Below are 15,596 nucleotides of genomic sequence, written 5' to 3'. Positions count from 1 at the left end.
GCTGGGGGCGGGAGAAAGGCAGAGAACAGAGTATAATGATGCTTGAGGACAGGTGACTGGGGTTACAGCGGTGGGAGGGGCATTAATTCCATTTCAGAAAAGCTTCCAGGAGGAAGTGATATCTGAGCTCGGTTAAGCCTCAAATGGTGAGTAGGTGTTTGCCAGACAGCCAAGAAGGAAAGGGGGGGTCAGGTGGCAGGAACAGTGTGTACAAAGGCACAGAAAGCCTGCTGCGTTCGGGGAGCTGCAAATGGTTCACAGGCCACAGTGGAGGGAGGGCGGAGGAAGGGAAAGTGGAAAGGGACTGGCGGGTGAGCGGGCCTGAGAGCCCTGGCGTAGGCGTGCTGATGGGTTTGGACTCTCTCCTGAGAGGCAGTATGTTGCGATGAGGATGCCAGCACTCTTTCTTCCACACCAACATTCCACCTGTGCTCGCACGTACTTAGTGCTTTTCTTTCAATCAACTACTTTTTTTTCCTCAAAATAAATGTATTTTAAAGGAACACTTTGTATCATTCCCATAAATGAGAAACCAGTATCCCTTGCCAGAAACAAAATAGAAGAAAAGCCTTTAAAAAGAAACATTTCTATTAAAATTTAAAATGTTCATTTGTACTATTTTAAAACAGAGAGAGGACTCTCCCAGCCAATGCATGCCTACCTCATTTCAGGAAACGCTGGCATGGGAAAACCATGGGTGCCCGCATCCAGGCTGCCTGGGTTCAAACCCCAGCTCTGAGGAGCACTCGCTAGAGGTCCTTGGGAAAATCACCTCCTTTTCCTATGCCTCAGTTCTGTCATCTGTCACATGTGGCAATAACAGGACCTACCTCACTGGGTTGTGCAACTCAGTGAGAGAATATGGGGAGTGTTTAGTAAATATGCCTTGGCTAGTTTGGGGCCATGAAAAGCCCTCCAGCATTTGAAGCAGAAGAGGGGCACCGTCTAGTTTGCATCTTAGAACTAGATCTCCCTCTGGCTGTGGAATAAGGAGGGGCCAGGAGAGACCAGTCAGAGGCTGCTGTGGTTCCGAGAAGCAATGATGGAGACCTGAAGCCTACAAAAGGGTGGAGAGGAAGATGCAATTGGGTACTGGGGACAGAGACCAGAGGCAAAGCTGGCACCGAGATTCTAATGAGGGGAAGCATCAGGCCCTTTGTGGAGTAGGGACCACAGGGGTTCACATATTTCTAGGACAGGATGTGTCTAGTACCCAATTTATATACCTTGAGTTGGGGGAGTCAGTGTGTCCGGAGGCAGGTGACCTCAGGCCCAGTGTTCAGGAGTGAGTAGGCTGCGCCCATGGGCCAAGGTCAGGCACCTCACCAGCCCCCGCACCCCTGGAGCTGGCAGGTGCTGAGTTTGCATGAAGTGGTTGTGGCAGCCATGCCTCCTTGGTGGTCCAGGGATGAGCAGGGGTCAGAAGTGCTTTCTAGGTGGCATCCCTCCTGCTCCTTTGCCCAGTCCTCTGCTGGTCCTTTAGGCCTGGTGGCTGCCACTGAGCCTTCCAGAGAGTGCCGGGCCTGGGATTGCAATCAGGCTTCAGCCACCCTCAGGGCCATTTCCCTGCCATGTACTGCCCTCCATTGCCTCATTGAAATCTTAAGAGGCTGGGACACTAAAGGAGGACAATGATGACCCCAAAAGTGGTGGAGGAAGGAACTCGGGAAGTCTTCCCTTCGAATTCTCTAAGATCTCTTCTGGCGTCCACCCCAGCTGGGCCCCTTGCTGGGTGCCCCTCCACTCCCGCTACCTCCACCTCTCGTCTGATGTAGAATCAGAAGATCCTAGATTCCATCCCCCCAGTAGAAGCTCAGGTCAGCGCTACTGTGAGAGGCCCTTCTACCTCGTGGGTCCTCCTGACAGTGTCCGCTGCTCCCCTCCGCCACCATTCACTGGCGTCCAGAGGTGCCCCACAGAGAGGAGCTTCTCAGTGGGGGTTCCTGGAAAGGAGGTGTGCGGTCGAGTGGAGGTCGCGGTTATCCCTCCCGCCACCGCCAGGCGTCACCACCGGCCTGGAAATGAAAGGCACAGCCAGGCCGGTCTGGACGCCAGGGGAACCTTCAGCCTCGGGACTGGCTGAAGGGCCTGGGCAGGACTGGCAGGGCGGCCAAGGACGTCCGGAGATGGCTGCCACTTGGCGCTCTGACCCCAATGTCCATCGGGAGTCCAGAGAGGCACGCGCCCCTGAATTCAGGCCGCTGTGGCCGCGACACACTCCAAGCCCGAGGGCCAGGTGTGCAGAGAGGGTCCGGACCCTGGACGCCCACCCTGGGCCCCTTGAGGGTAAAGGAAGCGGGAACTTCTCGCCGTACGCGTTATATAGACCTGTTTCACAAATAAAGAACCCGAGGCTCAGTTTCATATCCCAAGTGGCACCAACCCCATGAGCCGCTCCAGTCGAGACTATTTCCAGAGATGCGATCTCCTAGCACGACAGCGACACTTGGAAGTCTGTGGCTGAACGAGTAAATGAATGCGAATATAACAGCCGGCACTTACTGAGCACCTACTGTGTGCCAGACGCTGTTCTCAGCAGTCTAAAATGTGGATACTCTTATCCCCACGAAGAAACTGAGGCACAGAGAGGTGACGTAATTTGCCAGATGACACAGTGGCAAATCCAGGATGGGGACCCAGGCGATCTGGTTCCAGAGATCAAGCTCAGGCTGGTAACAACGCCTCTCTGTAGCAAATGCTTTTTTTGTTTGTTTTTTAATTTTTTTTAGAGATGAGGTCTCTCTCAGTCACCCAGGCAGGATTGCAGTGGCGCTATCACGGCTCACTGCAGCCTCGATCTCCCAGGCTCAAGCGATCTTCCCGCTTCAGCCTCCCGAGTAGCTAGGACTACAGGTGTGCACCACCACATCCGGCTAATTTTTTGTGTGTGTATATATGTATATACATATAATACATATAATATATATGTGTGTGTATATATATGGGTTTTGTTTTTTGTTTTTTGTTTTTGTTTGTTTGTTTGTTTGTAGAGACGGGGGTCTCCCTGTGTCGCCCAGGCTGGTCTCGAACTCCTGAGCTCAAGCAATCCACCTTCCTCGGCCTTCCAAAACAGAATACTGGGATTACAGGCGTGAGCCACCGCGCCCGGCTGCCATTCGGTTTTATCGTTGTTTGTTTGAGTTTTTGTTTTGTTTGTTGAGACAGCGTCTCGCTCTGTCACCCAGGCTGGAGTGCAATGGCGTGATCTCGGCTCACTGCAACCTCTGCCTCCCGGGTTGAAGCGATTCTCCTACCTCAGCCTCCCGCGTAGCTGGGATTACAGGCGCGCGCTCCCACGCCCGGCTAATTTTTGTATTTTTAGTAGAGATGGGGTTTCGCCATCTTGGCCAGACTGGTCTCGAACTCCTGACCTCAGGTGATCCGCCCGCCTCGGCCTCCCAGAGTGCTGGGATTACAGGCGTAAGCCACCGCGCCCGGCCCGCCATTCGTTTTTTAAGTTGTCTTTATTAAGCGCCGCTGTGCGCCAGAAACCGGGAGCGGAAAGGGTCTGCGCCCCAGCAGGCGAGTGAGCAGAGCGCGCGGCGGGCGCGGCGGGGCCTCACCTTCTCCCGGGCCAAGCGCCTACAGGAGGCACCTCGAGTGCCCACCAGGTGGCGCGCTGACCCCACTCGCCTCCCACGCGCCACACCCGCTTGGTCTCTCCATCGCCCCCTGCAGAGCTGGCGTGGACCGCAGCGACTTGGGTCCAGCCGACAGGTGGCCAAGGGGGCAGCCACTGACCTGGTGCCAGGTGTCCCTGGCTCCCTGCCAGGTGCCCTGCAGTCTAGCGGCCCTGCTCAGGCCCTGCTTTCTTCCCTTGCTTCTCACCTCCGAAGACACTGAAGTGTAGCGAGAAGGAGCCCCGCACGACCCCTTCCCGCCAGTGCTTCACTGGGGACAGAGCAGTTTCCACCGGCTACGTGCCCAGGAGTACGCGTCTCACACTCGCCACGTCCTCACCCCAGGAGGCGGGCAGGATGATCCCCCTTTGCAGATGAAGAGGAGAGACTGCCCCCAGATCACCCTGGCCACAGAGAGTGAGGCCCCCAATCCAGGCTGCCGGACTCCAGCTGCCACGCCCTCCCCACTCTACCAGAGCACATGCAGGAGCGCTCACAGCCAGGAGAAGGTCCCTTCTGGCGGGTGAGGTCCTGTGAGAGGCAGGGGGATAGACATGTTGACCTCTCAGGCCAGAGGAGTGCGCGCTCTGGGATGTCAGTGGCAACATCCCTTAGGGCCTTTTGGGCCAGAGTTTCCTCTGCTCCCCCGGCTCCCTCGCCCCCTGCTCCTGTCCTCCCCGTCTTTCCTCATCCCTTCCTATGCAGCCTCCCCAGGCTTTGCTCTGCTCTCTGCAAGCTCCCAATACTCACCTCAGATGACTCTCCGGGCTCACACACCTCCCAGTCTTGTCCCTCCAGTCTGACCTCTATTGTGCACCCTGCTATTCACCTGAGCACCCTCAAGCCCCCTGCAGGCCCCCTGTCCAGGATGAGATGGCACATCACCCCTGCACACCTGTGCTCCCTAAGCCAGAATGCTGGGGGTCCTCTTTGACTCCTCACTCTAATGTCCTAGAGTCTGTCCCCTCTCCATTCCACCCCTTAGACATCTTTCGAGGTCATCCCTTCTTCCCAGCAGATGCCTCTGCTCTGATTCAGACCACCATCACCTCCCAGCCTCTAGTTTCACCCACCCTCTCGGACCCACCCTCCACGCCGCTGCCAGAATGGTCTTTCCAGAGATCTTCCTACAGTGCAAATCCGAGCCGTGTTTAAACCTCATAATCAAAACAGAAACAAAGACACCTTAACCACAGGATGAAACCCCAAACCCTTAGCTAGACCGGTAAAACCCTGCATGGTCTGGCCCCCGCCACCTCTCTGGCGGTGTTGTGTCCCTCTCCCCCCATTCACTAAGCTCAGCTCCCTTCAGCTCCTCCAAAGCACCAAGTTCTTCCTAGGCTCAGGGCTCAGCAGGTGCAGCCCCTCTGTCCAGCTCTTCATCCTTTAGATCCCAGCTGAAAGGTCACATTCTTGCAGAGGCATTCCCTGACCCCTCCCAGGTAAATTAGGATCCCTCCTTAGTGTCTCTCTTGCTTGGAATTTGCTGTTCTTCCCCCATACCTCTTGCCAACACATCTCAGAGCTTATGTTTTCATGTGCTTAGTTATTTAATGTCTGTCTCTCCCATAGCCCAAATTCTCCATGCAAATAGGACTGCAGTCTCCCCTGTTCACACTGTACCTCCACACCAGCCCAGGACCGGACATAAAAGTAGACACTTGATAAGTATTTGTGGAACAAATGAATCTTTCATCTCGTCCTCATCAGAACCCCATTCCCAGGCTTTCTTTCATCTCTGGCCTTTGCAAGAGTTGCTTCCTCTGCCTGGAAGGTTCTTTCCATTCCCTCCCACCTGGGCAGATCCACACGTCATTTAAGATTAATCTCTCTGCAATCTGTCCATCGCCCCCTCATTTGAATTAGGGTTTCCCTCTGGGCCCCCTTGGTACCCTATACATAGCACTCTATCCTAACACTTTAAAATTGCAAATTGCCAGCTAAACATGAGAGATTATCAACAATAATAATCTATTCTCGCCTCTCCCCCAGACCTCTCCACTGCAGCTGGCTCAAGGGCATCACTCTCTCTCTGCCTTTCAAGCCATTAGGAACCCCATTTCCCATTCATTCATGAGGCACTGCTCAGGTGCCCACTGTGTTGCGTTGTTTTCCTTCTGGCAGCACTGGGGAAGCATGGAGGAAGGAAGCAGTGTAGACAGGATTCTTCCAAGGGTGAGAGGGAAGCAGGTGAAAGCATCAGAGGTGCTCAGCAAAAGCCCAGCCACCCCCATCCAGGGTGCAAATGGGTGCAGGGAAGGCTGGAGGCAAAGGGGTGGACCTAAAGTGCTCAGTTCTGCCCCCTTCACTGAGCACCTGCTGTGCGCAGGGCATGGCTGGGGAGAGGGGTGAGGAATATGGAGAGGTGCGCCTGAATGGCAGACACATCACCTCTAGCACAGCTGTTAGTGTGCTTGGTACACAGAGTTTACTGTGTCTTGGATCTGTCTTCCCACTCTGGGAGTGGCTGGAGGGCCCAAGGTTGGGTACAGTTGTTGTCAAACCTCAGCCAAACCTAGTGGTCACTTTTCTGTCTCTCCCGTGCCAGGTCTCTCTGCTGTGGCTCATTCCCCTCGTCCTGACACTCCCCACACCCAGATCTAGAGGCCACCTTCATCAGCATCACCTGGGTGGTGGCAGGAGCTTATATAATATGTAGTCCTCGGTTCCTGTCTACCAACTAAGGCTCCCTGGGGACGGGACCCCAGAATCTGCATGATGCACACTCCGCACTGTGTCCACTCTGCTTGGTACCTTGAGCATGAGAACCCCACTTCTCCTGTGGCTTCTGGATCCGCCCCACCTGTCCTCCTAGCCCCTGGCTCCCTGTTCCTCCCTGGAATCCTTTGGGGGTTCTTTTCCTCTGACCACCTTACCTTAAATGCCAGGGTGCCCAGTGCTCCTCTGGCACCCTCCATACCTCCAGCACCCCAGGCTAGACTTTCTCCTGCCCTTGGGTGGCCGACAGCACCCAGACTTGACATGGCCAAAGCTGACCCTCCCACCCTCACCACAGACCCCATCCCTCTCCTCCCATCTATGGTACCCACCTCGTCAACTAGCCAGCCTGTTGCTCAAGCCAGGGAACTGGGTATCACACCTGACTCCTTCTCTCCCTTCCTGCGTCACCTCAGCAACAACCAAATCCTGATCATTTTGCCTCCTAAAGATGCCCTCAGTCTCCCTGCCCCCCACCCCCAAACCACTGCATTTGTCTCCTAATGATTTCCTCTCCTCTCCCTCCCTCTAGTCCGGGGAATTCTCCAAAAGCTTTTAAAATGCAAATCTAACTATAATCACAGCCCCCTTAAAATCCTTCAAAGATTCCTCATAAACAAAGATCCCAACCCCTTGACCCTCCATCATCTGGTCCCAGCCTCCCCTCCTTCCGCTCTGTGCTCCCGGAACAGCAAACTGCTTCCAGTTCCAGCCTCCAGACCTTTAGTCATTCAGTGCCCTCTGCCAGGAATAGCCCTTGCCAGGCGGGCTCTTCCTCACAACTGCAGTATCACCTCCTCCAGGAAGCCATCTCTGACCCTCTCGCCCCTGCAGCTTCCTCAGTGCATCCATAATGCCTTCCTTGTTCAAGGATCTGTTATTCCACTCACCACACTGAGTTATAATTATCGATTTTCATGTCTCTGTTCCACACTTGCCGATGAGATCCTTGAGGGCAGGGCGGGTGTCCCATTCATCTCTATCTCAACCCCTGGCCTGGCGCCTGGCACGGCGGACAGGCTCGGCCCGTGGGTGATGGATAAATGCAGAGGGGAAACTTGAACAAAGTGAGAGCCAGAAATGACCAAGAGGGGAGTAAGGGCAAGCCTGGCAGGAGGAGCAGCCAGAGCAAATGTGTGGGAAGTGGAGGAGCGAGAACTTCCGTTTACTGCACTCCTACGACTGCCCGCCAGCCATTGTGCCTGCGCTTTGTTTGCACATTTTGTCTCGTTTGGTTCTTGCAAGAACAGATCAGGAAACGGACATCAGAGAACCAAAGTAACCTGCCCAAGGTCACACAGCCAGGTCTGGAACAGAATCTGGGACTGTCTGGCCTGAAAACCTGTGCTCTTTCTGCTGGGCCACACAGCTCTCCTAGGGACAGGACCTTCTGGAAACCAGACAAGGAGTGGGCCCAGCTACGCCCCTGCCCAGCTGAGCGCCAGAACCAGCTGCCCACACTCAGGCCAACAGCTTCTCCCTCCCAGCCGGACCACAGGCTTAGAGGCCAAACAAAGATTTGCCTGTTCCTGCCTTCCCCGGCTTTGGGGGGTCTTTGACTAGACATGCACGCCACCCCCACCCCCCCCCCACCAACACCAAGAAAGAGCTGTTGCATCTTGGTATGGCCCAGGGTGCCTGGAAATGCAGGGGGCTCTGTGATGCTGTCTGGGTTTTGCAGAATCTGTCTCCCTCATCGCACTTGGCCCAGGCTGATATTAAGATTCATCTGCATTCCCCGCGCACCCGCTTGGCAGATGGTGGGGGAGGAGGCTGGGTGCGTGCCGGGGTTGCAGCCATGGGACCAAGCTGGGCCTTGGAGGGCCACAGAGCTGAGTGCCCACCCACCGTGGTCCTTGGGCCCAGCCCAAGCTGGGACCACTTCAAATGATGGGGTGCCTCCTCACCTTCATAGCCTCCAAGGGGTGCCAGGACTTGACCTTTCATTTTTCTACAGATTAAAGGGACCCTGGAATTCCAGGAGGGAGACCTGACGATATGGAGTGGGCGTGATGGAGAATGGGCCCCCATCTTTGGGAATCTCAGATCAGGGTCCCGTTCTTCCTCCTTGCCCTGGAGGTTTGCAGAGACCCCACTGGGACAGGAGCCACTCTCGGCCTGGTGACCCCTGTGGTATAGAGAGGGTAAGTAGTGAATAATGAAGGGACAGGCTCCAGGAAGGCCTTGCTCCCCTCCACTCTCCAGCTTCTCAGGACCTGCTCCCGGCCCCAGAATCTAGCCCGGCCCCTAACAGCCTTTTCAGCCCAGGGGCCCAGCCAAATACTTCCTGTCACAGTGGCTGGACCGAGAAGGTCCAGGGATTATCTCAGCCCCTCCAAGTAAAGCAGACATCATAACAAAAGGAGTGCAGGCTAGACACCCAGAAGGACTTCCCTCAGCACAGGTTTTGGCTCTAAGAATGGGTTTTTAAAAAAAGGATCTTTCTTAATTCCAGGACTCCTGAGTTGGGGGCAGGGCAGCCGATTCTTGCTGCCCGCTCCCGGAGAACAGGCGCCCTGCAAGAGGGGTGGAAACGGTAGGGTCCGTATCCCCTGGCCACCACCCTCTCCCTTCCTCTCCAAGAGCTACTCCGCCCCCGCGTGCCGTCCTCTCCTGGCTGGAGAGCCGGCGTGCTAGGTCCCCGGGCTGCGGGCCGGCAGGGGAGGAGTTAACTCCGGAGGTACCGGCTGGGCTCACTGTACCTGCCGCCGCCGCCGCCGCCGGTGGGAGGGACGAGGAAGCGGGAGCCGCCTGGGCGCCAGGAGCGCTCTAGTCTGGCGGGGCGCAGCGCGTGGAGCGGGCGGCCGGGGCCCGCGCGGCTGGGGGCGTCCGCCAGGGGGCGCGCCGCGACGGGGCGGGTGAAGCAGCCTGGTTTGGGGAATTAGCACCAAGGACGGGCGCGCGCGCAGGTCCCCAGCACATCTGGGCGAGAGCGGCGCCGCTGGAGCCGAGCGGGGCGCCGAGCGCAGATCTGGAGCAGCAGAGCCACGGCGCAGCTGGGGCCCTTCGAGGCGCTCGGGGCGCACATCTGGGACCTCGAGCGGGGGCCGTGCGGCGCGCAGCTGGACCAGGGGAGGGGGGCGGCGGCTACACAGCTGGACCGAAGGGGGCGGGGTCGGCCCTGGGCGACCCGCTGAGGGGAGGGCCGCGGGCCGCCGGGGACTGGAGCATGGGACGGCGCGCCTGAAGGAGCAGGAAGGGGACGGAGGCCTGGGACCCCGAAAAGAGAAGAGGAGAGCGAGGGGACGAGAGCGGAGGAGGAAGATGCAACTGACTCGCTGCTGCTTCGTGTTCCTGGTGCAGGGTAGCCTCTATCTGGTGAGTGGTCCGAGGGGAGCTGCGCAGAGGGGCGGGGGCCCAGAGGATCGGGGGAGAGCGCGGGAAGCTTGCGAGCCCTGAAACTTTCTCCCTTCCCCCGACATCCCGGGGATGGCGGGGAAGACTGGAGGCTGGGGGAGAGGGCGGGTCCGAGGCCGGAGACTGGACAGATAGGGTTAATAGGGGCGGGGAGAGGGTGCTTGGCTGGCCCACCCACTCCGCAGCGGGTGGCTGGAGGTGCGACCAGCTCTCGGAAAAAGGCCTGGAGCCGGGTCGCCAGGGTTACCCGACCCCTTCCCAGAGCCTCAGGACCGCGGAAGCGGGGGGCGAGTGGGGCGCGGGTCGTGGAGCTGGTGACCTGCAGGCTTTTCCCCTGACCTCTGGGACTCAGAAAGCCCCGGGTTCTGGGTCCCCCAGAGCGCAGAGCCGGTCCAGGCGAGGGGCGGCCCCCGCGTCCCTCCCCTCCCGCCTTCCCTCCCGCTCCCTCCCTCCCCGCCTGTTGTTTTCCTCTCCTCTCCCGGCTGCGCGCAGCCGGAGCCCCACAGGACCTGGGCAGGCGGCTCCCGCCCCCAGGCACTCGCGGCAGCTGAGCGGAGCGCCCAGAGCCCGCTCCCCGTGCGCCGGCTCCGCGGCTTCTCGGCGACCCAGGGCGCCGGGGAACCCCTCCCCGAACCCAGCCCGGGGCTTAACTCCCCTCCGACCGAGCGCCCGCTGACCATCCCCGCAATACTGTCGTGAAGCATCAGCCCCACATCTGGACCTGCCCCTTTGATCAACAAGCCCCTTGCCACCGCCCCATGCCACTGTGGGAAGACCCTTCCCTTCTCACGGCCCCACCTTTATCCTCCAGCCACTCAGCCAAGACCCCCAGGAGCAAGTACCTATAGGTCTGCAGCCCTAGACCCAGTCCCCGAGCCTCCCGTCCTAGCCGTCCCTCTACCCCACCTCTGGGGCCTGACAGTCAGGGCCAGCCTGAACTGTGGGGCAGAGACAGACTCGGCCACAGCACACAGCTGCCGGCACCACCCAGGCCAGAACACAGGCATGAGGACCCCACAGCCCCTTGGAGCCCTACTGTCCCCACCCCAGTGTCACCACCAAATCCAGATGCCCCGGGTGCTGGTAGTAAAGACATCTAGGGCAAGTGATTGCTTTCAAAAGCTGAGCAAACACACAGCCAGGCTGCGCCTCAGGAAGCCCTGTCAACCCCCTGATGCCCCTCACTGCTGTCCCACTCTCCCTGTAGCACCTCCAGGAATCTCCCAGGTGTGGGTTGTCACCATAGCTGATCCAGCAGAGGGAGGATGAGCCCCTGCAGATTCCAGAGGCGGATGGCGCCTGGATAAAAACCCTTTCAAAAAGACACATCTGATCTGTGAGGCCAGGAGTGTGGAGTGTAAAGGAAGGGCTGACCCTATGTGAACTCAGCCTTGTAGTGTTGTAATCTCTGAGCCCCGGTGTCCTTATCTGTAAAATGGGAATAAGAACTCCTACCTCAGAATCCAAGTAACATCTTGGCATGTCATCATCAGTGTCCCCTGGAGAGGTGTTTGGCTTTCCATTCCCATGGCCATCCGGGGTGTGGCATTCACTCCGGGTCTCCCCTAGTCCTCTTGCCAAACCTAAACTATATTCGTGCTTGAGAATTACACTGTGTTCTGCTTTCTTATTCCATTGTCTGGTGGTTCTCTTTGCATCTAAGGGTAGAAATTATCCTAGGGTAGGGACGGTGTCTTACCCAACAGACTAGGAAGTCCCAAAAGGCAGGGGCTGGCCTCTCCTGTCAAACCAGGGGCTCTCCCAGGATAAGGATGGTGCTTCCCTATCTGACTCCGGGCTCTTTGAGAGCAGAGATTATGCCTCCCCCATCAGCCTGGGGATTTCACAGAGGCAGGGATTCTACCTCCTATCAAATTGGGGGCTCTGTCAGCACAGGGATGATGCTTCTGCAATTAGATGGGGGCTCCCTAAGATCAGAAGCTGGGCTTCCCCCATCAGACTGGGGACTCCCTAGGGGTAGGAGCCATTGTCCCTGGTGCCACAGTCCACTGGAGAGAATTATTGTCGGTCTTTGAGACTTTGAATTTGAATAGTGGCCAAGACAGGACAGTGAGGAAAGGACAATGGTGGGGGGTGACCCAACTGTCAGAACCTGAGATATACACAAGCTAGAGTGTACACTTGCCCCCCAGCTTCAGTGGGCAACACGCAGGAGCTCCTCACCCAGGTCAGAGTGAAGTGGCAGGGATGGGGTACAGCTGGTGGTGGGGGGTGGTGGACCTCCAGGGACAGGGCTCTCACTGTACTCACAACTCCCTCCATAGGTCATCTGTGGCCAGGATGATGGTCCTCCCGGCTCAGAGGACCCTGAGCGTGATGACCACGAGGGCCAGCCCCGGCCCCGGGTGCCTCGGAAGCGGGGCCACATCTCACCTAAGTCCCGCCCCATGGCCAATTCCACTCTCCTAGGGCTGCTGGCCCCGCCTGGGGAGGCTTGGGGCATTCTTGGGCAGCCCCCCAACCGCCCGAACCACAGCCCCCCATCCTCAGCCAAGGTGAAGAAAATCTTTGGCTGGGGCGACTTCTACTCCAACATCAAGACGGTGGCCCTGAACCTGCTCGTCACAGGGAAGATTGTGGACCATGGCAACGGGACCTTCAGCGTCCACTTCCGACACAATGCCACAGGCCAGGGCAACATCTCCATCAGCCTCGTGCCCCCCAGTAAAGCTGTAGAGTTCCACCAGGAACAGCAGATCTTCATCGAAGCCAAGGCCTCCAAAATCTTCAACTGCCGGATGGAGTGGGAGAAGGTAGAACGGGGCCGCCGGACCTCGCTTTGCACCCACGACCCAGCCAAGATCTGCTCCCGAGACCACGCTCAGAGCTCAGCCACCTGGAGCTGCTCCCAGCCCTTCAAAGTCGTCTGTGTCTATATTGCCTTCTACAGCACAGACTATCGGCTGGTCCAGAAGGTGTGCCCAGATTACAACTACCACAGTGATACCCCCTACTACCCATCTGGGTGACCCAGGGCAGGCCACAGAGGCCAGGCCAGGGCTGGAAGGACAGGCCTGCCCATGCAGGAGACCATCTGGACACCGGGCAGGGAAGGGGTTGGGCCTCAGGCAGGGAGGGGGGTGGAGAGGAGGAGATGCCAAGTGGGGCCAGGGCCAAGTCTCAAGTGGCAGAGAAAGGGTCCCAAGTGCTGGTCCCAACCTGAAGCTGTGGAGCGACTAGATCACAGGAACGCTGGAGGAGGAGCGGGCTCTCTGTGCAGCCTCACAGGGCTCTGCCATGGAGCCACAGAGAGATGCTGGGTCCCCGAGGCCTGTGGGCAGGCCGATCAGTGTGGCCCAGATCAAGTCATGGGAGGAAGCTAAGCCCTTGGTTCTTGCCATCCTGAGGAAAGACAGCGACAGGGAGGGGGAGATTTCATCAGTGTGGACAGTCTGTCAACTTAGGATGGATGGCTGAGAGGGCTTCCTAGGAGCCAGTCAGCAGGGTGGGGTGGGGCCAGAGGAGCTCTCCAGCCCTGCCTAGTGGGCATCCCTGAGCCCCCTGTCGTGTGCTGAGCATGGCATGAGGCTGAAGTGGTGACCCTGGGGTCTTTGATGTCTTGACAGATGGACCATCTGTCTCCAGCCAGGCCACCCCTTTCCAAAATTCCCTCTTCTGCCAGCACTCCCCCTCTACCACCCATTGCTGATGGCATACCCATCCTGAAGCTAAGACAGGACGATTGTGGTCCTCCCACACTAAGGCCACAGCCCATCCGCGTGCTGTGTGTCCCTCTTCCACCCCACCCCCTGCTGGCTCCTCTGGGAGCATCCATGTCCCAGAGAGGGGTCCCTCAACAGTCAGCCTCACCTGTCAGACCAGGGTTCTCCCAGATCTGGATGGCGCCGCCCTCTCAGCAGCGGGCACGGGTGGGGCGGGGCCAGGCCGCAGAGCATGTGCTGGATCTGTTCTGTGTGTCTGTCTGTGGATGGGGGGAGGGGAGGGAAGTCTTGTGAAACCGCTGATTGCCGACTTTTGTGTGCAGAATCGTGTTCTTGGAGCAGGAAATAAAGCTTGCCCTGGGGCACTGGAGTCAGAGTTGTCCAAAGAAAGGGCCTCAGGCATCCCTTGGTCCAGGAAGAATTTCTCTGATGGCCACAGGACATTTGCTTGAGACCCAAGTGGCAGGGCTCCAACCGCCCTTGGCGCTGATGCTTGCTGAGGGCTCAGGGCTTCCCTCTCCAGCCCCAGTTCCAAGCTGTCTGATCCCCCACGAGGAAACTTGAGCAAACCCCTGGGCTCGGTACTGGAGGAGGGCGTAGCATCTTCGAGAACAGCTCCAGGAGGGAGAGCTAGACAGCTCCGGGAGGGAGAGCTAGCAGGTAGAATGGGCCAATGAGGGTGTTCCTTGGTGTCCTCCCTGAACTGCCATCTGCAGACCCAGCAGAGTCCTGGCCCCGTCATTTTGCTGCGTGGCCTTGGCCATGTCCATTCTCCTCTCTGGCTTTCTTTGTTTCTTCCTCTATGACATGAAGGGCTTGCCCAGACCAGGGGTTCTCAAACACGGATCACCCAGAGGGTTTGTTAACACACAGATTTCTGGGTCCTACCCACATTTCTAATTCAGCAGGCCTGGGTGGGGCCTAAGAATCAGAATTTCTAACGAGTGCCCAGGTCTATGCTGATGCTGCTGCTCCAGGGCCCACGCTGGGAGACCCACTCAGAGGACCTTGAAGTTCATCTCTGGCTATGGCTCCGCAGGATGGGGAGACACCTCGGATGTGCTTTCCCAGCTGTAATTTCCACCTGCTTCTCCTGGGGAAGGGGCCTTTCAGAGAATCGGGGCTATTATATTGGATTTTCAATCTGACCACATGCCAGTGAAGGAACAGGGAGTGGGGTGTGGACACAGGGTCTGCGTCAGTCACTCCCCTCCTGCAGCTAGTAAGAGGCCTCAGAATGGCCAGCTGCCAGTGGCACCTTGTCTGGGAGTTAGGTGGGCCCTTTGGGGCTCCATGAAGGGAAGACACTACCAAGGTCACAGTGCCTTCTGGAGGTCATTCTAAGTCGGCTCTCTTGGGAGGGCAGCACTCAGGGCCCTTTGGGCTCTCTTGAGGAGAGGAGAGTCCTGGCAGCAAGGTAAGATGGTCTTGCCACCCCCTCCATCTTTCACCCCTGCCCACCAGCGCTCCGTGCAAACCGGTCACCTCATACTGCAGCACAGAGCTGGGCGGGGCTGAGAAGCCATCTGGTTACAGCCCACCTTGTAGGAAGTGACCCAGTTTGTTTCCCCCACATCATGCTTCCAGGGGCCGTCTCTCCTGAGCGGAGATGTGAGACACACACCCCTCCTCCAGACCACCCTCCGCTCCCCACCCTGGAGGCCTGAGACTGCTGGCACTGGAGCAGCCCTCCAGTGGATGCCCACCGTGTGCCGTTCGGCCTCCCACAGCGCTGTGGACACTGCAGGAAGGGGGAGGAAGCAATGGGGCCAGAGGCCCTGGGCGCCCTCCCCACCTCCCCTGGCTGAACTCTCAGCAGGCACTGGGGGCACTTTGACCCCCCCTCCTGCTCCTCTCCTCCTGTGGAGAGCCAGATGCTACCGACAGCTGGAGGGCCCGGCCTGCCTGGCACACAGTTCTGCCTGCACCAGGGATGGATTCATTTTAATAACTTCATTTCACCCTCTTGCACACTCTGCCGCCTCATCCCTCCTTTCCACCTTCCCCAGTAGCCTGGCTGCTCTCCTCAGCTAGGACTTCACTAACAGATTTCCTCCCAAACCTCAATTCTTTGGAATAGCCCTCTGGTCCCTACTGTTCTTGCCAGATACTTCTGTGCCCCCTTGGTCCTCACAAGGGCAAGGGGTCCATCCAACTTCCTCTGGCTAAGAAGACGTCACCTCTGCCCCATTGGCGAGCAGTGTCCCCATGGTGACGC

At 58.0% G+C, this 15,596-nt stretch overlaps 1 protein-coding gene across 1 annotated transcript; it reads left to right on the top strand.

Moving 5' to 3' along the window:
- Positions 1-9,202: 9,202 nt before the first annotated feature.
- On the top strand, positions 9,203-13,743 carry NXPH3 (neurexophilin 3). Its single transcript, XM_002834276.5, has 2 exons — positions 9,203-9,656; positions 11,981-13,743. Exons 1-2 carry the CDS (start codon positions 9,603-9,605, stop codon positions 12,683-12,685), a joined length of 759 nt encoding a protein of 252 aa, XP_002834322.1. The 5' UTR covers positions 9,203-9,602; the 3' UTR covers positions 12,686-13,743.
- The last annotated feature ends 1,853 nt before the right edge of the window (positions 13,744-15,596 follow it).

This window comes from Pongo abelii, chromosome 19, assembly GCF_028885655.2.
Source record: "Pongo abelii isolate AG06213 chromosome 19, NHGRI_mPonAbe1-v2.0_pri, whole genome shotgun sequence".
Lineage (NCBI taxonomy): Eukaryota > Metazoa > Chordata > Mammalia > Primates > Hominidae > Pongo > Pongo abelii.
The sequence above is the reverse complement of the archived record's forward strand: the minus strand, read 5'-3'. Positions and strand labels throughout refer to the sequence as shown.